Source organism: Colletotrichum lupini, chromosome 5 (assembly GCF_023278565.1).
Source record: "Colletotrichum lupini chromosome 5, complete sequence".
NCBI classification, from domain to species: Eukaryota; Fungi; Ascomycota; class Sordariomycetes; order Glomerellales; family Glomerellaceae; genus Colletotrichum; species Colletotrichum lupini.
In genome coordinates this window covers 2,086,614-2,109,323 of record NC_064678.1, presented here as the reverse complement: position 1 = coordinate 2,109,323, position 22,710 = coordinate 2,086,614, and the positions used below count along the sequence as shown (strand labels likewise).

General features: G+C 52.8%; 8 protein-coding genes and 1 non-coding gene across 9 annotated transcripts; 4 read left to right on the top strand and 5 right to left on the bottom strand.

Annotated features, from left to right (window-relative positions):
* The first annotated feature begins 60 nt into the window (after positions 1 to 60).
* On the top strand, positions 61 to 134 carry CLUP02_tRNA191. Its single transcript has one exon. It is a non-coding gene; the product is annotated as a tRNA-Asn (tRNA).
* Positions 135 to 1,072: 938 nt separating this feature from the next.
* CLUP02_10016 (uncharacterized protein) lies at positions 1,073 to 2,605 on the bottom strand (the record flags this gene model as incomplete). Its single annotated transcript, XM_049288992.1, has 9 exons — positions 1,073 to 1,127; positions 1,178 to 1,597; positions 1,651 to 1,788; positions 1,851 to 1,888; positions 1,951 to 2,105; positions 2,165 to 2,206; positions 2,259 to 2,352; positions 2,415 to 2,435; positions 2,486 to 2,605. 9 exons carry the CDS (start codon positions 2,603 to 2,605, stop codon positions 1,073 to 1,075), a joined length of 1,083 nt encoding a protein of 360 aa, XP_049146136.1.
* Positions 2,606 to 4,158: 1,553 nt separating this feature from the next.
* Positions 4,159 to 5,274, bottom strand: CLUP02_10015 (uncharacterized protein; the record flags this gene model as incomplete). The annotated part of the gene is made up of 3 exons (XM_049288991.1): positions 4,159 to 4,629; positions 4,696 to 5,058; positions 5,173 to 5,274. The coding sequence occupies 3 exons, from the start codon at positions 5,272 to 5,274 to the stop codon at positions 4,159 to 4,161; spliced, it is 936 nt and encodes a 311-aa protein (XP_049146135.1).
* A 1,244-nt stretch (positions 5,275 to 6,518) lies between these two features.
* On the top strand, positions 6,519 to 8,282 carry CLUP02_10014 (FAD binding domain-containing protein; the record flags this gene model as incomplete). Its single annotated transcript, XM_049288990.1, has 4 exons — positions 6,519 to 6,580; positions 6,643 to 6,743; positions 6,919 to 7,192; positions 7,259 to 8,282. The coding sequence occupies 4 exons, from the start codon at positions 6,519 to 6,521 to the stop codon at positions 8,280 to 8,282; spliced, it is 1,461 nt and encodes a 486-aa protein (XP_049146134.1).
* A 1,442-nt stretch (positions 8,283 to 9,724) lies between these two features.
* CLUP02_10013 (uncharacterized protein) lies at positions 9,725 to 9,895 on the top strand (the record flags this gene model as incomplete). Its single annotated transcript, XM_049288989.1, has 1 exon — positions 9,725 to 9,895. A coding segment is annotated over one exon (171 nt), but the record flags the coding sequence as incomplete, so codon positions are not given.
* A 907-nt stretch (positions 9,896 to 10,802) lies between these two features.
* CLUP02_10012 (oxidoreductase) lies at positions 10,803 to 11,631 on the top strand (the record flags this gene model as incomplete). Its single annotated transcript, XM_049288988.1, has 2 exons — positions 10,803 to 10,953; positions 11,024 to 11,631. 2 exons carry the CDS (start codon positions 10,803 to 10,805, stop codon positions 11,629 to 11,631), a joined length of 759 nt encoding a protein of 252 aa, XP_049146132.1.
* A 56-nt stretch (positions 11,632 to 11,687) lies between these two features.
* CLUP02_10011 (HET domain-containing protein) lies at positions 11,688 to 14,328 on the bottom strand (the record flags this gene model as incomplete). The annotated part of the gene is made up of 7 exons (XM_049288987.1): positions 11,688 to 11,790; positions 11,856 to 12,659; positions 12,702 to 13,444; positions 13,541 to 13,913; positions 14,004 to 14,077; positions 14,185 to 14,259; positions 14,311 to 14,328. The coding sequence occupies 7 exons, from the start codon at positions 14,326 to 14,328 to the stop codon at positions 11,688 to 11,690; spliced, it is 2,190 nt and encodes a 729-aa protein (XP_049146131.1).
* Positions 14,329 to 15,524: 1,196 nt separating this feature from the next.
* Positions 15,525 to 15,962, bottom strand: CLUP02_10010 (uncharacterized protein; the record flags this gene model as incomplete). Its single annotated transcript, XM_049288986.1, has 1 exon — positions 15,525 to 15,962. The coding sequence occupies one exon, from the start codon at positions 15,960 to 15,962 to the stop codon at positions 15,525 to 15,527; it is 438 nt and encodes a 145-aa protein (XP_049146130.1).
* A 243-nt stretch (positions 15,963 to 16,205) lies between these two features.
* CLUP02_10009 (ssh-4) lies at positions 16,206 to 17,806 on the bottom strand (the record flags this gene model as incomplete). The annotated part of the gene is made up of 2 exons (XM_049288985.1): positions 16,206 to 17,485; positions 17,551 to 17,806. The coding sequence occupies 2 exons, from the start codon at positions 17,804 to 17,806 to the stop codon at positions 16,206 to 16,208; spliced, it is 1,536 nt and encodes a 511-aa protein (XP_049146129.1).
* Between the last annotated feature and the right edge of the window lie 4,904 nt (positions 17,807 to 22,710).

Below are 22,710 nucleotides of genomic sequence, written 5' to 3'. Positions count from 1 at the left end.
TGACTGCTGCATTGATAGACGCAAAATCGTCGCAGGGTTTCAACAACAAATAAGCTCAAATCCCCGATGGCACAATTGGCTAGCGCGTCAGACTGTTAATCTGGAGGTTGGTGGTTCGAGCCCACCTCGGGGAGTTACAGTGGTTAAATTCCGCCCTTGCATTAAGTGCTTCTCTTTTGCAGTTTTTGACATAAAACTGGCTGCTGTTTCCTTTTTGCCTGGTCAGGTATACTGAGTTAATGAAAGGAGTGTGCCTCTGTCTGTATAGCAGTTGATGGTTTTGTTGGCGTTCAGTGCATCAGGCATCTTACGATCTGGAGTGTTGTAAGATTCTCAATATAAGTGAACTTGACTTCGAAAACGAGCCATTCTTGTCTACGTTCTCAAACGCTCTATACATTTGGCAACATCCTCGGATACAGAGCTGAGTTGTCTTCAGTCAGTCTCCCATAACGTGATATGCACTAGCTTCCGCTTGAAAGCGGCGCGATGAAGATACGTTATGATTCACATTCCTACTTCGTTGAACTGGTATTCGGGTCACGGATAGACCACATGATCTCGAGACCACGCATCCAAAGTTGTAAATTTCGCGCGCTTATTCCGAGTACTCATCAGAAGGTCAAGGACTCCTGTAGCTGCTATGCACTCTCTTGGGAGTAGTAACAGGTGACTTCTCCTATGCTCATAGTCCCCGTATGTGTCTGCTACTGCATTGCGTCAACATGAAGTTCAATAGCAAAGCGCAGCCTATTCGAATAGTTGGTCCAGCATACGCTTTAGAGACACCCTTTGATGTCCGAGGAGCCAATTTGCAATAGGATAATGTGCCTTAAAGCAGATAGCTTTATGTGGATTTTGCCGAAATACGCATGAACGGTTGAGGCCCCAACATTGAACATCTCATCACTATCCAATGCCAACAAGTAGAAGCAATGACGACATATGCTTTGTTGTCATACAAGTCTATAGAGGTATATCAAACAATGTTATGTCGGTATTTCTCATCCATTAGTGTTTGTTGGGCGAAAACTCCGGAAGCCGACGATATCACAATTCAGAACACTCTTGCTTAGTTCTCAGTCGTATCAACAGCCTTCTCGGGCTTCTTTCCGTATATAGACCAGCTGAAGAGCAGTCAGTAGAGACTCGAAAAGCTCTCAGAAGGTGGACTCACATCTGGAAGTACGCGTGGATTCTCCTGTCTGCAATGTCCTTCCTGGCCTCCATGATGTGGATGAGAGCCTCTTCTCTTGTCCACTGGTGAGCGCGCGTCAGGGGAGCCATCAGGAACCCTTCCCAGGCGGGCGAGATGTTTTCGAGGTTCCATGCGCCGAGTTCCTTGTAATGGGGATCCTTCGGCCACGTGTTTGTGGGCCATTTGAATCTCTTCATCTGAACGTCCTCGAAGCCGACCTCTTCCATGTAGTCCTTTAGCCGGCGTGTATCTGCAAAGGGACGCCCAAAGATCTCTGCGGCCGAGCCCCATAGTCGGACACTTTTCATGAAATTGGAATCCTCGCTGAGAGTACCATCGTCCGAGAGGGGGATGAGGTCAACTTCGTTGGCTTCCAAGTAACCTCCGGGGTTCAGGTTGCTATGGCTTAAACGTTAGCAGGTCCCCGAGAACTGAGCCATCAGAATACTGACTCAAAACACTGCTTAAACAGCTTCCTCCAATCGCTGATACTCCAAGTCATCATCCTGCAATGGATGTAGTCGAAGTTTTGAGTAAAGATCCAGGGTTCCTCGACATCATCAATCTCGAACCGCACATTCGGCGGAACACTTGGACGAGCAGTCAGCCTCTGGTTCTCACACGAAACACTGGCTTTGATCAGGACGCTTACAACTCTGGTTGAGCAGCAGAGAGGTCAACGCCGAGAACCTATGACACGAGTAAGTAGGTGTCGATTGCGTGGGACAGTCTGTCAGTCTCGCGAAACTTACCTCTGCTTCGGGATGCTCTTCGCCATAGTCGATGGCCCAAATCCCACTGCCAGTTCCGATATCGAGAACTCGTCCAACCTTGGCGCCTGCGTCCGTAGGCGGGGCATTACCTAGGCGATCATGAAACGTGCGGATGAACAAGTTATGTTGCAAGTCTATCAACAGGTGTGAGTCTGAAGGGCATTTGCAGACGGCAGAAGACTCGGACACTTACCAAGTCTGTCGTTCTCTCTCTCATCGTTGGGAACCCAGTATTCTAATTTCTTTAGCTTCGTCTCAGATCTCATCTATGAAGCTTCCGGACCTACTGCCGTCCTTGTACTTATGGTAAGTTCTCCCATTCTCAATTCGATAGTCGAGGATCGAGCTGGTCAAGCTGCTGGTAGACGAAGCACCGCTTTGCTACTTTCATGAGCTTCTATTCGAGTATTCAAGGCATAGAACTTGCGACATACCTCACTTACGGATGCATCATCATCAGTAACCTGCGGAAAGTCAGTGGCCCGTCGTTCCCTCATGGCTTCGGGACCGGTACCTCCTCGGCTGCAATGAAGCCGCCCTGCTCAGCTTCTGCGTTTGGCTGAGAGCCAACAGCAGGTGCGGTTGGCGACGAAGCAGCTGGTGCTGGATCTACGGCGCTGTCGTCGGGACACATGATTACGCAATCCGAGGCGCCGACTTTCACGATTGCGACTTCTTTTGCGGAACTTCTTTAGCAACTGGATTTTGCGACCGAAACGTCGCGCTCAGCGAAAAGGTGGCAACTTATCAAGTCTGAGAGATGATCAATCAGGACTTGTTACCCCTCCTCTTGGCTGGAGACAGTTATGCACGTTTGCGTCCAACAGACCACTCTCACGACTTGGATCTTGGTGCGCGTGGGGGCGGCACAGCGGCTCCCTGTAAGTCCGGGAAAGCCGGGGCTCCCGAACGAGACAATGAGCCGACGAGAGGCTTTCCAACGACGGTCATACGGCCGTCGTTGAGGATTTTTGACTGGCAAACGTCCGTCTGGGACACGCCAACATGCGTGCTTCGTCCGCGCTAGGAAGGAGAGGCTTCGATTCCCAGCTGCATTGTCCCACAACAATGGCAGACTTTTCTCCATCAAAGCCCACCTTTTGCTCCCGGGTATCGCTTCCGCTGCGTTCGCTTGTGGGATCTGGGTATTCTGGCCCAATCCATTGGGTTGCCCAGCATTTGGTAACGCGCCTTCAACCGAAATCGACATAGCGGACAAACATACTGAGAAGAATAGGCATGGCGTTTTGGCCAGACCTCGGTGTCTGGCATAAGCCGCCTGTCAGACAGAGCAACCGTAGCTGAGCCTTATCAGCAGATTCAGCGATATCTAGCCAGAGAACTCATGCTCATGACTTCAGTCTTGCTGCGGTGCCTCTGCCCCTTCGTTAAGTCGCTGACCCCCTGCTCTCGGTTTCACCGTGGTCATGAAGAGTCTCAACTGGTTGACAGTATGGCAGTCACTACTGAAGAAACTGGTGTTCGGCGGCACCGATTTCCTAGAGGACGACCCAGAGCAGCACCAGTCCTTACTGTACATGCTCTGTGACAGGGGGTTGAGGAGAAGCGTAAACATATCTTTCTCTCGATCAAGATGTTATCATGGAGTAGTACGAAGCTAGATATCGCCTAGATACTGAAAGACAGCAGGTCTGATACAACTTTTCAACGGAAGTGGCTAGATGGGAAGCTTGGCCATGGCCATACAGACGAAGTCATTTGATGTAGTGTATATGAGGGTATTCGGGACAGATACCAGATTCCCGGCAACTTATCTGTAAGGCAAATTCCCACGCGCTTCCATCGTTCACCTAAGACGAGAGTCTTCGGTGCTGAGAAGATTACCGGCCAACATGGAACGGAGAAACCGCATACGTGATATAGGCCTTTCCGAGCGAGAGGTTGATTCCGGGCCGACGCACCTCCTACGCAGAACCGATTCGCCACGTTGATCATTCTTCACCCAATCAGCTGTACGGTGTAGCTCAATTGTGAAACCTTATAAATATTGATGGACAGTTAGACACACTTTTATTAAGGCCAGAATTGACTCGGGCCGCGGGAGAATCTTCTTCTGGTATTATGATAATTATCTGACCCCCCCCCCCCTTAACATTGATAGACCAACGGGATCAGTACTGCCAGTATGTCATTCCATCCGTCGCTTTTCCATTTCCGAACCACCGGCTACAAGCTGAGCTTCGGAACGATATCCACAAAGCCAAAGCCCTTCTCCTGGCCGAAAAGACTTCCCTCTGCCTCCACGACTCCGCTGTAGAACCTACCCGCGCCTGAGCCCTTCTCCTGATCCTGGCGAATGCTCTTGATGGAAAGGGAATCACCGTTGTCGAAGAAGAGCTTCCAGTCCTGAGCGTACGTCGTGTTCGTGACTGGGGACGTCCAAGTAGTCGCATTTCCGGGAACCATCTTGAAGCGGACAATGTGAAGCCCGTCCTCGGCACGAATGGTGGCGAAGCGCAGTTGCTGACTCGGCTCTGCAGTATCGGAGTACCAGATACTGGCTCTGATACCGCTGGGGAAGTTGAGCCCGAACCAGGTGAAGTTGTTGGGGCCGCCGGCGCCGTGCTGGCGGTCGTACCAGGTCAGAGATTTCGTGGGGTCAACCTCGAGCGTGGTTCCGTTGATGGTGAAGGAGCCCTGGGTCCTGCAGCTCGGCAGCGACCATTACGTGGTGGTCCCGGTTCCCCAACGGAAGCGACCGACGCCGCCGTTGAGCATAACAGGCGAGGAGGCGTCAAAGGTGAGGTTGAACGCGTATGTGTCGTACTTACCCCACGTGTTCAATGACGAGAAGCTGTCACTTGAAGCGCTCTTGAAGGCAGAGCCTTCAACTTCGATGTCAAGCAGGCCATTCTTGATCGTCAGGTTTCCCTGCAGCGGCGCGAGTCCAGCCGTCAGCCAGTAGTTGCTGGTGTCTTCGAGATCCAGGATGGATGACTGGAAGATACTCTGGCCGGCACCGGTTGGCATCTGCTGAGACATGATTGCATACTGACGGTCATTGGAAGCTGTGACAAAGGATGCGGCCCAGTAGGAGTTTGATTGTTCAGAGGCTAGTTGAGACTCCTGAAAGGAGTAGAGAATTGGCAAGTTCGACTTCATGGACTAGTCTTCAGCACTGATTTCCTCACTTTCTTGCATTGGATGTGTTTCAGGATAAATGAAAAGAATGTATCTTACCCCGAGACTGTCTATACCTGTGTTATCGGGTACGATGTCGAACCTCACAGCGGAGGTAGCTCCGACCAATAGTGCCCAGTAGCCGCTACTAAGACGTCCCATGTTGCTGCTGCTCTGAAGCCGAGGAGAAAGGATATGAGAGGTTCGGATGATGACGCTGAAGCACCCTGGAGATTGATTGATTGGTGAAGAGAGGTAGAGTGAAGGGAAGCATCGAGCCAGAAGGGCCTCTTATAGCTAGCAAGAGTGAATACTTCGGACTTCTCAATTTTTTTTGGAAGGAAAATCGGGAATATAAAGTGCCAAGGAGTTCAGAAAACTCTGGCAACATTCGGTGGCAGGGCTATAGAAACTCACAACTTAAAGGCGCTACCCACAATCTTAGACAGGCTCGTTGGGTCTCCGTTGACGATGGGTCATACGCTCAAGTTTGTTGCTTGTTTAGGCCTCATTTCGAACTCGGCTCAACTCCATCGAAACGGCGATCACAAATCATGCTCACGTTGTTTAAGCGGGAAAAACATGCTGTGCGAGTTTGACTAATGTAAACAATACGAGTAGACAGATCTTCTCACTAGGGGCGGAAAGCCATCGGACTGCATGACGTTTCCCCCATCAACAGAAGCCGGATTCCTGAATCGGGTCTGCGACGGTGCCGACCACCGAGCTCCATGCCGCGTCTCTCACACTCCTAGGGGTAATAAGCCACGAAGACGGGGTCGGCACTTATAAGATCCCTTGAGGGAATTGCGTGCCAGGCTGCCAGGCCCACAGCCACCCAAACCACTCTCGTTTGTAAACCTCAGCCCGATGTCACTCAAACGCGCAAACTCCATAGAACTTTCCGCTTGCTAGATTGCATAGATTGTGTTCAGTTACTACGTAGTTGACGGACTTCTTTGTACAGTCTGAGCTGTGTGGAATCGTAAGGGAGCATACTACACTCAGCCACGTTGCAGCCCACGAATTACGTGCGCGGCGTCCCAAGTTCGCCAAGTTGCTTCAGTCCGAACCGAAGTCTCGATGGTCGAACGACAGGCAAAAGACCGAGCTCTTGTCAAAATTTGGACGAAGTTCATCCGTAGACGTAAGCACTATCAAGACTCAAGAGTCTCCGTCAACAAAGAACAAGTTCTGGTGGCAAACAGTGGAAAAGACTTCCCAAAGCGGACTTGGTTTACCGAAGACTGTGGAGCCTCCCGTCGATCAGAAAATGCTCCCGAAACTTTGACCTGGAATACCCCTTTAACTTCCCCTATCAAAATGCGAGCTGAATGACTAGTTACCCCAGATTATGCATTTCGAGACGGCTGTCATCCTTGGACGTGGAACTTCTCGCGAACGCAATGAAGGGCCTCCAAGGCCCCGAATCCCGCTCAGATGCCCTGATGGACCTTGTCCCTTCGATGTGCGTCAGTCGGGAAAAACCCACGACCCAGCGGACATTTCCAACAGCTGAACAGAGTCCAGAACCTCTGCGGAGTCGAGGGCTCTAGGAGTTCGCGACGACACCGACATTGTAGGTGACGATGCAGGTGGTGGAACTTGCTCCATCGAAATGTCCAAAAGCGGTAATTCGGTATCGAGCCACTTACATCGGGACTGTATAGAAATACCAACGATGATGCGACTGAGGTTTCCTAAATCTGAGTATTCAGAGATCACAGACATTCTAGCACAGCTCTTTGAAACATTTTATTTGAAAGCACTTCACTTTAATCAACATGACTGATCAACCCTTCAAAGTCATCGTCGTCGGCGGCGGACCGAGCGGCATCACGGCGGCACACGTGTTGCAGCAGGCTGGCATCGACTTTGTCGTTCTTGAGAGGAGAGATAGCATTGTCGATGATGTTGGAGCCAGCTTGGTCCTCAGTCCTGGCTCCTTGCGTGTGTTCCATCAACTTGGGATCCTCGAAAATCTAATGGAAATTGGCAACACGCTGTCATCAGGCACAGGATTCACTTCCGACGGCCACAAGTTCAAGCAAAACCTGATTGGCGACTGCATGATGAAGAAGTAAGTAGTCAACTACTGCTCGTTCTCAATGCGTAGAAATCCTATGCTAACAGCTGCTGCTTACAGTCACGGCGCAGGCCTCACCACATTCCACCGTGCCCACCTGATCCAGGTCCTCTACGACACCCTCCCCGAATCAGCAAGAGCGCGCTACTTCACCGGAAAGAAGCTCGCAAACATCGAGTCGACCGAGAAGGGCGTCACGGTGACCTGCCAAGACGGCTCAACGTACTCTGGAAACATGATCATCGGCGCCGACGGCGTCCACTCCGCCACCAGACGTCAAATGCGCAAGCTCGCCCTCGCCGAGGACCCCAACCGCGACTGGGATCCGATCAACCCGTACAAGATCCAGTACCAGTGCCTGTGGGCATCGTTCCCGCGACCCACCGACGCCGGTCAAGGGTGCGAGACGCAGAGCAAGGACAAGTCCATCATGTACCTCACCGGCAAGGAGAGGGGCTGGATCTTCCTCTACGAGAAGCTTACAGCGCCCATTCCCGAGAGGATCTCCTTCACGCCTGAGCAGCTCGAGGAGTACGCCGAGCGGTTCGCCGACTGGCCCGTCGCGGAGAACATCACGGTCAAGGACGTCTTCAAGGAGCGGTACAGCGCGGGCGGCGCTGGTCTCGAGGAAGGGATCTGCAAGAACTGGAGCTGGGGAGGGCGCATCGTGCTCGTCGGTGACGCCGTGCACAAGTTCACCCCCAACGCCGGCCTGGGCTTCAACAACGGCCTCCAGGACGTCGTCGCCGTGTGCAACCGGCTGCAGAAGCTCACGACCAACGGCAACAGCCCTTCTCCCGACGACCTGCAGAAGCTCTTTGACAGCTATCGCGAGGAGAGACACGTTCTTCTGGAGAAGGACTTGGATGCGTCGGCGCGGTTGACGAGGTCGCAGGCCTGGGCGTCGACGTTTGACTGGATCATGGCGAGATACGTCATGGCCTTTTCGTTCGTGCAGAAGATCTTCTTCACGTTCAACATGTCTCCGTCCATTCAGAGGGCCAAAGTGTTGGACTTTGTACCGGCTAAGGAGGTTTTCAACGGCAGATACAAGTGGTTGGCCCCTTTCCCGAGTGAGAAGTAGTTTGGGGCGCTACGCCCGTTTTTCTCTGTTTTGCTGGTTGTTTCAGCTTATTAGAGCATGTTAATTTGAGCGTGAAGCCGGAGTTGGATACATAGATGGGAACGACTAGAATTTGTACGAATAGCCGCGATAGAGAATCTGATTTTGCCCCTCAAGCTCTGCATTATCATCTATGACTTATATGGACAGCGTTATCACTTCCGAGTTGCTAACCAGTGAGCCAAAGCTCGCTGAATCAAGCTTTCTTCCACCGTGCCTTGGTATTATTTCAGCAACTATGTGGGAGGCAATAACTTACAGAACAGAGTCATGGGACTCGAGGGTAAATGCATCACACTTGCTGTCCTCTTCTGACAGACGTTCATTCAAGGCCAGGACTCGAATCTATGCTTAGACTAGTGACGTACGGGAGGAAGCGAAACTTTAATTGATTACCGGGGGTATGAAAGTCGGCAGTTGTTAGAATACCACGCCAAGAAACCGGACAAAAGTTTACCTTCTGAGGCTCTGCTATTAGTTTGCATTGCAAAGAAGGGAACAGATCAGACAGAATCGCAAGTTAATTCGGAATGTTGGGGGTCAGACCTGTCACCTTTTACGGTTGGAAGCCGAAAGCTCAGGAGCGGTTCGTAAAGTTGGGCCCGAAGGCTCGATACAAGCAAGGCTGGGATCGTCGCAGTTCATCGGACAATTGCTCCGTCCACAGTGAGTAATCATCCGTGATGGAAGTCAGAGACCAAAGAAAGGACACTATTTCCCTGATCTTTCGGACGGAGTCACGGACACCGAAGCCGGGCGCGAAAGTCGGCGAACCTTGGCTCCTCATCGGAGACGGCGGCCCGGCGGATACCCTGCCTCCTTTCGGTAGGAATTTCCACTCTGACATCCAGGAGCGGAATCTCTACTGTATCGCCATGCCCACCGATACGTGTAGTTTTTGAGTGACTGATAATGAGTTGCCGCCGTTCGCTCAAGTTTGATTGACCTTGATGGTTGCACACTCCTACAGGCTCTCACAGACTCACGCTACGTTTCCACTCATCTCCGTCTCTGGTTTCCAGGCGCATACTTATGCCCATCTCAACACCATGTCACCGTCCTACGGGAGCTGTCGTTGCGGCAAAATCAAGATATCATTCAAAGGAGACCCCATAACTACAGTCCGCCAACACCCGACATACCACGTTCTCCGTGGGACTTGCACACCGTCAATAGACCCCGAACCCAGGCCGCCTGCCGCCTGCCGCTGCCTCGACTGCCGCCAAATCTCCGGCAGTGCCTTCGGTGTAAGTGTCTTGGTACCAGCCGCAGCCTTCGCGTGCGACAAGGTCACGCCGACGAACTAAGTCAGCACGTCTGACAGCGGCAACGAGGTTGTCAGCCAGTTTTGCGGGACCCGCAGCGTCACGCTCTGAGCTGACGGGGCGTCTTTTCCGTCCAAGTTCTTCAAAGCCGGTGCGTTGATTGATGCTGCCGCGCTGGACCGACTGAAGCCCGCTGCTGAGATCTATACCTATCGACGTGTCGGGTGGTGTTTGGCTTTGGAGGGAGCGCAGCAAAAGGAGAAGATGTGGGGGACGGATGGCAAAGCGGGAATTAGGAGGAGCTCTTGATCGGTCATTTTGACTAATATACCCAGTGTCTTCGTTAGCTTATTTATACCGAGTATACACGACGAACGGAGGTCCTCTTACACGAGTAGTCTGTGAGGGTCCGCCGGCCCGCGCCGATGGGATCCCGCGCGGCTGGGCAGATGCGCGGGCAAGCTAATAAACCTCGCATGTAGCCCAGGAAACTCGTTGGTCCACCGTATGCAGTCCCGATTTAAGAAAGGCACATCGCGTTGTCCTCAAGTCCTCTTACTTTCTCAACCATGGCATATTCCTTGCTTCGATGATGCACTCTGGCAATGGTTTCTACGACCGGCTGAGGCCAACTCTCCCCAACCAACAGCTTGACTTCATCCTGAAGGCCCCCGCGTCGTCTGGAGAGAAGATATGCAACCGCACTGATTTGAAATCGAATCGAAAGAATCAACGTCTGAAAAACCTGAAGCTGGGGTCCCCTTATCATGGCGATCACCTCCAACTCCTCGAAAAGTGGCCCTCCCACATCAATCGGCCAACCTGAGTATTACACATCATAAGGCATGGGACGCTTCCCATCGCCGTGGAGGTCGAGCAACCCCTCCCAAAGACAATGAGGATTGGTTATCATGTCTTTCGACGGCGTAACACTTATATACGATTTTACGGAGTGCCAGAGCTACTGAACCACAGAGAACAAGGTATCAGATGCTCAAAGTTCTTAAAAATCAGGAACTTAGACAGCCTTACCTCGAAAGTCATTCGTAGCTTCGCTTGTGCCATGACAAAATCCCATCGCCAACCCCGACTTCGAATCTGAACCCGTTGCCCCAATGCCTCCATTCGTCTTCACAGCCTCAAAAAAACAGCCCTCATCACCGGGGGCGCATCAGGCATCGGCCTCGCCGTCGCCAAGAAATGCCTCGGCCACGGCATGAAGGTCCTCGTCGTCGACAACAACGAGGGCTTCCTGGCCTCGGCGCAACGTAGCTTGGGAGAAGACAAGGTCTCAGCCGCCAAAGCAGACGTCAGCAGTCTCAGGGACTGGGCTCATCTCAAGAAACGTGTCGACAGCGATTTCCAGGGTAGGATATTTGCCTCGCTCGATGTGACCCTTGCGCCCTAGTACACAGACATTCTAACAAACCTCGCCAGGCCGCATCGACTTCCTCTTCCTCAACGCCGGGATCCAGCCTTCCTCCACCTGGGACGACCCCTCGACCTTTCAAACAATCTTCAACGTAAACCTCTTTGGCGTGATCAATGGCATTTCAACCTTTAAATCCGCCGTCTCATCATCATCATCATTGTCACCACCCTCCTCCTCCACCGCCATCGTAATCACCGGCTCAAAACCAGGCATCACAAACCCACCCGGCAACCCAGCCTACAACGCCAGCAAATCCGCCGTCAAAACCATCGCCGAACACCTCTCCTACGACCTCCGCGACTCTTCTCCTAACACCAGCGTTTTTCTTCTCGTGCCTGGATGGACGTTTACAAGTCTCGGGCGCAGGGAAGAGAAACACACGTCGGCAGAGAAGCCTGCTGTTGCGTGGACTCCGGAGCAGGTTGCCTACTACTTGGAGGCCAAGATAGCAAAAGACGAGTTCTACGTCATTTGTCCCGATAACGAGGTGACAGAGGAGATGGACTCCAAGAGAATGCTCTGGGCTGCGGAGGATGTTGTTCAGCGGCGGCCGGCGCTGAGTCGGTGGAGGAAGGAGTACAAGGAGGAATTTGAGGCGTGGGTGAGGTCTTGAGTGCGGCGAGTACGAGGGTCACAAATTGAGTATACGCACGCACACAAAATGGACGCTTAGGAAGTGAGTAGAAGAGTCGACTTCCACGAAGACTCGGCTCTTTTGCTAGTAATCCTAAGCTGAGCTACACTATGTCTATGTTTAATGGGCGGCAGAGACCTGCCACGCAAGCGTCTCCATAGTCGTTCCATATATTTTCTCGACCATCAAAATTGCGTTCATACGTTCTCTTAGATCTGTCGAAGGTTGACATGCCATCACGAGACTTGCTGACACAGTAGGCAGGCCCCAAGAATCGTGCTGTTCGAACGTGGCTCGGAGGATAGGGGAACTCTTGGTCGTCTGGCCGATGTCTGTATGTTTCCTGTGAGCCATCGGCCATTGCCGCAATCTTATCTAATGGTGATGACAGCTTGTCTTGGGAAATATCTGAAACCTCATGCACTAGCTTGGGCGACATCGGCCTCAAGCACATCGATACCTCGACCAGATGCTCTCCTATATACGCAAAATGACCGTCTAAAAAGTCCGGGCCTGTAAAGCAATAGTCGTCGATCGGAAACTTTCGTTGCTTCGTTTCGTCAAAGGCGATCAAGATATCGCCAAGTTTCATAACGTGAGGCGCCAAACCATAGTCTGGTTCCAACCTAGTAGGATCGTGCTCAATCGTCCTATAACGACCATACGGCGAAGGATGAAGCACAACCACAGCGAACCTTTGAAGGATGCTGCCGATTAAGGCCAGTAGCGATTTCTGTTTTCCGGCAAGAAACTCCGGATTCTCAAAGCCAGTCCTGACTGTTTCGTACAGCTTTTCCGTAAGCGTGTGGAAAGACCAGCTGCTCATTTGGTCATTATCCTCTGACACAGTGTCCTTGCCCTTTAGGGCGATTGCGAATAATGCCGCAATCCTTAAACAACTCCTTGATGTCACGAATTGATTTTGGATTGGCTTAAGACATGAGAGTGCGTGTTTCCACAACTTTTCCTTCTCGACTACTAGTTCTCGCGGTAGCGTCAGGATCAGTCTGGCATTCTTCCCATAGAGACCACCACGAAATGGCGATCACCTGACCCTTAGTTTCGTCTTCTCAGCAAAGAATCTTGTTGCGAACTCATCCCTGACAAGTCTGGATCCGCTGAACTTTCTGCAGTCTGGGATGTCTTGTTGTGCCTCTTGGAGCCAGAGCTTTTCTTTCTCTTTGCTAGACAAACTGACATTCCAGTGGGGTTCTGGAGAAGGACCTTCAGTTTGCAAGCCACCGAAATTATCGGTACAGTCCATCCAAGGCTTATCGTCGCGATCTGTCGGATGCAGGCGATCCATATGGAACTCGCCTGACGCCATTCCCAGCTGTCGAACCCCAGACCAATCAGGGACCCAAGACGGACACTCGGCGTCGTCTAGGCTCCTCCCAGCAGCCGGGCCAAACGCGAAAAGGCGCAGAATGACCATACTCGCCGATAGAGTGCCTTTATTGATATATCTCTCAGCTAGGCGGCGATGCATTTCCTTCCAGCCGATCTGGCCATACTGGAGATCAATCTGTTGTTCGCTCTGGGGTAGGAAGCAGTGCAAAGCTGCAAGACGATCTCGCGGATCTGAGCACATGGCCGTATGGAATTCCCAGAGCAGTTCCAAGAAGTCATCCGTCGTATCACGCCGTAGCAAATGTCGCAAATATCCCAGGTTACCCTGAGATAACTTGCGACTCTCCACCAAGTACCAAGCTGCTCGGAAGCGTGCGTACTCAACAGAGTGCTCTCCATAATGCAAGACGGCTCGATCTGCAAGCTTGATCTCCTGGATGACCTATCTTCGGCTGAACCATGGCTTTTGCATCAGCATCGTCAGGCTATTGCAAAGACCCATTCTGCAGGACTCGATCGCCGCTGGGATCGCATGTACCATGCGTATGTTGGCAAATGCCACCGCGACTTCATCGGCATCGACGTCGCCAAGCCAGACGTGTACCGTCTCGACGCACCTGTAAATCTCGCCCATCTGTGGAATCTGCGACGCCTTATCATTCTCATCCTGTTGGTCGATGCACAGGGCGTCAATCCAGAGGTACAGCGACTCGTCAGGATCGCGCAGGTATCGCAGAATGCTATCGACGGTCGGTGTGATTCTCAGCAGCGAATCCTTGTGCGTGATGATATCGTCGCCAACACTGCTTTGATGAATGACGAGGTCGACGGAGAAATCGGGCAGACCCCGGGTGCACGATACGGCAGAGTAGTTTCGGGATGTGTCTCTGCTGCGAAGCTGCTCCCGCCGACTGTATTAGATCATGGAACATCGCAGTTGAGATTTGAATGAGGCTGCGGGCTGGAGAACGAGCACGCGTGTCGAGTCTGGGTGTCTCAACGGTTCGTAGCGGTACGACGGCAGGCTCTGTGGCCTCTGTGCCAGTGTCACTTCCGTGCTTTTGAGAGACTCGGACTGATGTCGCAAATGTGGAAAGAATGCATGAAAGGACAACAAGCAGCAGGGCAGAGGGAGGAGGAAGGCACAACTATCTTGAATGATTTCTTGTGGTGCTAAGGTACGGATGGTGCATCGGTCGCCATGCAGGTCGAAATCAGGCAGAAGAAGTGCATATTCCCAACATCCTCTTGAGGCGCCTACTTTAGGTATCAGGTTTGTTGGTGCTCAGCCGGCTAGCTTCTCTGTACGGCACCGCAGAAACTCATGCGATTCAAACTTGCGCCAGCCCGTCACGAGATTGCCAAAATGAATAGCACACCAAGGTAACAATCTACTCTACTTCAACCAACTTTTATCAACCTTTCCTAAATTCATTCATCGTTTCGATACGCTGAAGCCAGCTGAGTGTCCCAGATACGCGATGTAATATCTCATCAATTTCTTAGATTTGAATAATCTAGTCTAGTATGTCTTTTGTAGTACTCATGCGGAGAACAGCTTGTGCCACTTCTTTTTGACAGCCGCGTGCCCGTGTACACGACGCGTCAAGCCTCTCTTAGTACCAAAAACTCGCTGGACTCCGCTCCTCTTTAAAACTTCAATTTTGAATAAAGACATGTATTATCCAGAAGATGAGTAAGATAGCGGGAGTATGGACTAGTTCCATTTCGGTACGATGTGAGTTTCTATGGTAGTCTCATACCCTAGGGTATATCGAAGGATAAACCACCTCTAAGCAACTTCACTGTCAGTCGTGTCATACTTCATTCCCTCCACTTCAAAGAACGTTGCTTACCACTTCAAGTCAGTGAAGACATAGCCAGAAAGTTCCTCTCCTTTCTACCCAGATGTTTCCAATTACATCCCCCAACCTCCCATCCCGACCTTCCCCTTCTTCACTACAACCTCAAGATACCCATCATAAACTCCCTCTCGCCATTAAACTACCACATACGACCATACCCATTGGAAAACTCGGGATCCCGTCCGCTCTCCCATAGATAAGCCAATGAGGGCCGGATTAGTAGTTGGGTCGGTGACGACCAGCGAATACCTGGTGTTGTATGTTTCTTTTTGCTTTTCGTTTTCTCTCCCGCCTTCAATTTTGCTCTTAAAGTCCCCCGATATCCACTTCTGATGTTGGTTTTTGGAATGGTTGTCGCTTTCGACGAATCAAAAGTAAGCGCCAGTCTGTGTTTGGCTATTGGTCGGGGAGACTTGCGACCTATTGGATTGGATCGGATGGCCGGCCACTGTAGCCATGACATTGCACGTGCAAGAAAGCTGACATGCACAAGCAGGGAATAAGGTAAGAATGACTTTGCTCCCTCCCCCCCCAAAAGTCTAAATTCCCGCTTGCCTTTCCGTGGACTTGCGTCATGAACGGTGGTCCCACCACCACCACCCCAAATGACATTGTGACCTTGACTCGGGGATGGGTGACTTCTTCGATCCTGCTTGGTCACTTACACGGAAATGACGATAGTACTCCGTAGTCAGAGTTTCTGTTTACATCATGTATCACGGTCATGCAGGACGCAAAATGTTGGACAGCACAAAGGTTGGTATGATTGATGCAGTATATGCCTGTGTACATGTGTATTCTCCATGACCCTTTTTTTGTCGGGCAGTGGAAGACTCTCCTTGCGACTCCTACTTTTGGGGGGATGGTTGGTGGTGTTCTTCGTACAATCGGAGTGGGAACAGAAATTCGGGATGGGAGGCTAACACCACCACAACACCACAAATCTGAACCTGGTAAAAAGAGAGAGTAGATGTGCGCGTCAATTCGATGCGGGTGTAATGTGTGTGTGTGTGGTCCAAAGGTATCATGACGCTCGCGGCCGGGACAAACCACGTAGACAAAACAAAGTAAAAAAAGGAATCCTTCCCCTCCCATTGTCCCCTTTGGGTGAAAAACAAACCAGCATCCCGTCTATTCCAAAATGCCAAACTCCAAGATTCGCCAGGTTTGGAGGGGCTTCTTCTCATCCTTGACTGGTGAGGACCCCCAAACTCCACATTATGACGGCTCGCCCTTGTTCCGCCGTCCTCAACTCCGTTCGACCAGGCTTCTTCTGATGCTTCTTCGGGGGTATGGTACCGTTTTCTCCTGCCCAGCAAGATTTCAAATTTTCAAACATCATTGCGCGCTCTGAGACCTCGACCGGTTGCCGCGTAGATTGCTGGATCGCGGAGTGCTATTCCCCTCCCGCCCCGCGCCGGCTCTCACCGCATCGGTGTAGCTAGGTATCGGTGGGTGCGATGGTCCGGCCGCAGCGGCTGCAGAGGCGCCTCGACTCCGATTAAGAACGCGGATCAACGGCGTATTTTCGCTGTCTGTGCTGTTCCGACGGCTGCCGGCCTCCGAGTGGTCGGGGCTCGTGTACTCGGGTGGCGGGTTCAAGGCGTCTTGAAGCCCAAGCCCTACGACGCTTTGCCCTTCGTGCCCGCGATTGATGCTGCTGCTTGGCTCGCCGCCCTCATCGTCGGACACAAAGTGCGTCAGGGAGATGTCAGTCGGGCTTCTTACGGGACCGGGGCTCCTCGGTGGAAGTACTCTGAAGTTTCCGCTTCTCGTCCGCCCATGTTGAGGTCCCAAGCCACTTTGCGAGTAGGACTGTGTCTGAGAGTGCCCGCGCTGCTGTTGTCCGCCGCCGCCGCTGGTGCCTGTGTACCCGTCCTTGCGTCCAGCTTCGAGCAGGATATCGCCCTGTTCGGAGCCATACGGTGGCGGCGGTGCCAGGCTGCCCGTCATGGGGGCAAGACCCCATTTCTTCACGTTGGCCTCGATGAAGACGAAGCCGGCCTGGCCAAAGTTGACGTGGACGATGCAGGGCCCGTTGGCACCGATGGCAGGGAAGAAATTTTGCGACTTTACACCGTGAACGGCATCTTCCAACTTCTTACCATTGCGGGTGAAGAAAATGGTGCCCGTTCGGGGACGATAACCAACACCGATAACATCGCCCTGAACGAACTGAGGTCCGTAGGGGGTTGCGGCAAATGGCTGGTTGCAACGGCGCTGGCCTGCTGACAGGTATGCTACGGAATGTTTGTGGAAGCCTGGATGGTTAGCGTCATGCGGTTGCAGCGAGGGGCTGGAATGCGATATACCTGGTAGTCTGAACAACGGGTACGGTTTGGTAGCCATGCCGATGCTGAGGAGGGTATTTTCGGGCTTATCGTAGATCTTGGCTTCCCAGTAGTAGACCTCGTTTTGCTTGGGCACAGGCAAGTTGCTCATGACGGTGCATTCAGAGTCGAAGAACTCAATCTCGGTGCGGCCTTCGACGAAACAGTTTGCGATTTCCAGCTCGGGTTCAAATTCCCAAGCAGAAACACCCTTTTCTTGAATGGCAAGGTATTGCGATAGAGAAATGTCGGTTTGAACGGATTCGGGGGGGTTCGCTTGGATGAATGCTACAACGGGGGGTTGGTTAGTCGTGTGCGGATACCGCGGCAAGGACAATACGAAGGCTGCCTACCTTTTGCCCTGAGGTACTCGGTCTTCTGCATATCGTCCATAGACTCGAGAGCCTCGGCCTCCTCCCGGGCAAAAGCCTGCTCATCGTCGTATTCGCCTGGTCGGCCGATGCGATCGAGAAAGATGCGACCACTGGCCGTGTATCTGAAGAAGTAGATGACGAGGAAGATGAGAGCGATAAGGACGGCGGAACCAAAGGATGAAAGCAATCCAATGACAACGCCGTTCAGCGCCGATGATGGAGCTGAGGGTGCCATTGTGGGCAGGCGACGACGTTTGTCGATGGAATCCGGTCAATCGGTCGGCTGTCGTTCGTGGGGCGGTGGTGGTGGACTCGTGAGTAGAGAGGTGGTGAGGTAGGATGGATCGGTCGAGAGGAGGGACGGCTGGCGTCACCGCCGCGAAAGCAGCATTCGCGGGCGAATCGACACTCGTGAAGCAAGCGATGAGAAGGAGAAAGGCGACAGGCGAAATAAACTGGACACGGCAAAAAGAATAAAGGAAGGTCGTCGTCGACGGACGGACGGTGCGAAGAGAGAGAGAGAGAGAGATTGGTTGGGATTGAATGAGATGCGAAAGAGTTGGTTGTTGGTTTGGGACAAGTTGGGTTGGCGCGGGCGGGCGGCGTAGGCGTGAGCGTAAGGTGAGGGTACGGTAGGCGTACGGGGTGCTGTGGGTAGGCACGCAGGTAAGGCACGGTAGCGTCGGTCGGCAAGGTCAGACGAGCGTTGTCGTCGTCTTTGGAGTGAGGTACCTGGAGGTGAGGTAGCAGCGCAAGTACTGCGTAGGTAGGTAGGCGGTTGTGCTGTGCTGCGCTGTGCACCGCTACGACGGTGGAAGAACAGTGAGCAGGGCGAATGGTTGCGTTGCCACAGTTCTCCGACTGACCCAAGTCGCAGGTCGATGGGGCATGGGCTGCTCTTGTTTGTGGCGGGTCCCCTCTCTCAGTCTCAGTCTCAGTCTCTCTCTCTCTCTCAGCTGGGCGTGGGACGCAGACACCTTGGGTAAAGGTACTTTAATGTAGGTAAGCAGATAACCTAAGGTAAGGTTATGTAGGCGGCAGCGGCGCAAAGGGAGTCGGCCGGGTTCTCTGCTGCCCGGGCTACCCAAGGGCGATGGATGACAACCGTAACTAGGCACCTTTTACTATCGAATAGCAAGGTACTTTAGTTAAGGCAAGGCAAGGTAGATAGATAGGCCCCGTTCACGTAGGGAGAATGGGCCGGGGGATCAAGTATCCGAACGATACCTTGGAAAGCCTAGAGGCAGCGTAAGGTAGGGAGAGATCAAATGGGAGAGAGGAGTCCAGTTCAGAGTTGGGATGGAAAAAGAGGGGGACGAGGGAAAAAAAAGAATAAAAACAAAAGCAAGGTGTGAGCAAAGGGCTGCACACGCAATCCGGTGGTTTGGTATCAAGTATGGGTAATGCGTACGTATCCCTCGTTGCGTGTGGTGGTGTCTCGAGGCAAGTTTCTTTCTGACAAGAAGGTCAAGGTAGATTCAAGCTGGACCGTGGACAACCAGGTCTAAAGGGCAATAACAAATCAAGCGAGGGCTCAGACGTTGCCGATTCCCGTCAATTAATCTGTCAAGAGTTGACTTGTGTCTAACATCAAGTGAGGAGAAAAGAAGAAAAAGAGAAGGATGGAACGCCGAGATGTCTACATCTACATCTTCATCTACATCTACATCTACTGTGTACGTACCGATAGCCATTGGCCAGGACTGCCTGCTCCGGGAAGAGGTCACTCGCAACTGGCACCGCCCGGGACTGCAGGACGAGGAAGACGGGGTCACTGAAAAGTAACAGCACCAAGAAAAAAAGGTGCATCCGTACGGGAGACGACGGCACAAGGCGCAGCTGGACAGGGTACAAGCGGGTCGGGAGCCACAGTACGCGGGACATGTCCGGATCTTGTTAGAGAAGCGCTACCGTTTTCGTTGCTGCTTGGTGCTCAAGCGCTAACAGGTGGCGGGGGCAAGATTCGTACTGCGGAGTCGCCGCTCTCAGTCAGGTCCCTCAGAACCAAGGTACCCAGGCAGGTAGATGACGCTGACTGACGGGTCCCAGCTCCATTCCCCGTCCAGCATCTCCCATCTCCGTCTCCTCCCATCTGGAAATCTTGCCATCTTCGGTACCTGGTCGTCCTATGACCCCACCCGCCAACTGTTGTGTACCTGCGCCGCAAAAGTGGGCTAACAAGAGCCTTGGACGTCTGTCACTCACTCACTCACTCAGCCATCCAAGGTATCCATAACCTTCTATTTCAACTTCCAAGGTTCTTCAGGAACAGATGCGTATCGTTATTCGTACGGACAACGCACGTGCTCTGAGCGGGCGGAGGTTTGGAGGATCAAAGACGCACAACACCCCCGAAGGGCCCGATGAATCTGCAGCAATCGTCCGTCCGGCAGCTCTGGAACCACCTACCGGAGAAGACTGACGGGAGCCCACCGACCATGCCCGCATCGCCTCCTCACCTCACCGTGTCCCCTTCACCGCGAATTTGCTTGGAGGATGGAGGATGCAGCCAAGCGTGCGGAGGTTGTGGGAGGCTGGCAGAATATCAGCCAACCACTGCATAACTGGGCACCTCTACTCCATACTCCGTACGCCGTCCCCAGCAGGCCAAATACCGGCCCACGACTTGCTTTCTTCTTCCTGCTCAACAAGTCTGCGGGGGTTTGTGCAACCTTTGTTGACTACTGATGATATTCCCGGGGGCACAACATCTACAAAGCACTACGGCCTAGACCTTGACCAACTCTCCCTTGCTTGTCTGCTCAAGCCGTCCGGGACCGGCCACCAAATTTCCAAGTTCCAGCGCCGTCGGCAGCTCCCCTTCTCGAACACCATCTCTGCCATTGTTTCCGCTATCAGCATACTTACTCGCAAGACGCGACAATGGCAATGGGGAACAACGATGGACAGAACACAGCGACAGAACAAGGCATGCATTAACCACCCGTCCGGGCGGTTAAGCCTAAGCCATGCTAGGTCAAGGAAGGACCAAACCCACCCGCCAACCCGCCAACCCTAGCCCCAAAGTTCAAGGACCAACGAGGCAGCGTGAGCCCAGAGAAGGGCCAAGGGGGGAAGGGGACCACTGGAATGGCAGGGTGGCTGGGCAGGGCCTGGCGCAGCCCGCTAGTTTCAACTCACAACAAGAGATTCGCATTGCGGTTTCATGCTCTGGCCGTCTCTTTGTACCACCAAAAAAAAGACGGGAGTGCCCCCTTTCGTCTCGAAGCCGCCGGCCGTGCTCAGCCGCAATTCCTCCCTGCCCCGTACCTACAGCCTCCAAGCATTGAGGTTCGGAGGCGAGCAAAGGGAATCTTGGTGTCTCATTATTTACTCGACTAGCCCACTACCGCGGGTCAAGAATGGCATGTTCTTTGTCTGCGTTCGGGAACGAAGCGATGAACAACGGCGGCCCTGACGCAAAACTCATTCTCCCAGGGGCTAGCATTTCTCCAATGGCCGCGACCGTCGTCCAGGACTTCCAGCGATACGACCCCATCCCCCCCCGTCCCGTCACTGTAACGCGCAGGCCATCATCATGCGCCGTATTTCCCCTTTTGCATCCGACTTCTTCATGCTGCTACCGATCCATCCATGCCCCTTCCCTCCTCATTCCTCTGAATTGCCCGGAGACGGTTGCCCACGCACCAGACGGCCCAAGCTTTAGGTAATCCTTCCCGCTCTTTCGTATCTCTCGGCACCCGGCATCGTCAAAATCTGAAGGTAGGGTACGTTTCCAGCGTTGCCCCCTTTCCTGTCCGTGATCGGGTCCGAGACCTCCGTGATGAGAGAGCTTCAGGGACGGCGAGGGAAGATTGCTCCTAAAAAGAACAAGAAAATAAAATTCCTGCTCCCGGCCCGCCGCCAGACTATTGTCAGTGCCCCATCGCATTCCCACCATTGACGGACACCGGATACCTGTCAAGTTCATGTCAGAAGTTCCTCCAAACGGCGCCGCACCCGAACGCCTCCTCTCCCCGTCTTCGCTGGGCTGGGCTGGCTGGCGGCGCGCACAGTCGCTAATCGGGGGCACGGGGGTCGTCGGTGTCGGTGGGAGTGGATTGCGTGCCTGGTTTCGTGGTTTGTCCGCTACCTATGCTGCGATGCTACCTTACTCAGCACGTCAAACTTGAGAGTTTTGGGGCACATTCCGACTTCGTACCCCCCGTGCCCCCCCGCCCGTAGGGCCGGGTGGGTCCACCCTGCCCTTTTTCGACTCCACTTTGCTCCGGTGCGGGAGATCGGCCGGACGGGAGACATGGTAAACTCGTGATCCACTTTTCATCTACCTCCGAAAATCACTTTCCTCGCGCCGCACCCCGTGAAGGGTTCTTCATCGTCCGAAACCTGAACAGCCACGACGGTGAATGACTGTGTTCTGCAACAGCTGCAGCAATCAAGTAAGGGAGGGTCGCATCGAAACTTTTACCATGACGAGGGACCTTTTTCCAATCTGTTACTGCTGCTTGTTTGTTCTGGGGTTCGACATCAAAGCCGTAGATTGTCTGGCGGTAAAGTTTTACCATCCCCCCCCCTGTTAGTACCGAGACCAACGACCACCGCGGTTCCCGTCTTGTTTGCCTCTACGTTCTGTGAATCACCCACGTTGAAGTTTCCAAACACATTTCGCTGTTCTTGTGTACCTCATTCACTCTTGTAGAGTCACTATAAAATATGAGTGTGATTGACGCGAACCATTCTAGACGGAAGATCGAACCGCAATCGCCTTAACCCAAGGCCGGTTCGTGAGTCTGTTGCAGCAACTCATCTCCTGTATGTGAGACTCATCCCAAACTCACCTCCGATGTACTGCACTGCAGTGAAGCTATTTCCGATACAAAAGTGATCCACCCCTTCCTTTCTATCCCATCTCCGATACATATTCACCACAGTAACCCACGCCGCCAGCGCCGCAAGGTCCCCAGTAGAAATACCCCTATCTCCGGTATCCCTTCTCTATACTACATTATAGCACCTCTTATCCCTTTTATTTCTTCTTCTTCTCATAAGCAGGTCAGTCAGCTCAGTCAGTCACCACTTACCTAGCCAGTCACCTAGCCAGTCAACTACCCAGTCAACTACCTAGTTACCTACCCAGTTACCTACCCAATTCCTTTCTTACCCCCCTCCCCCCCTCCT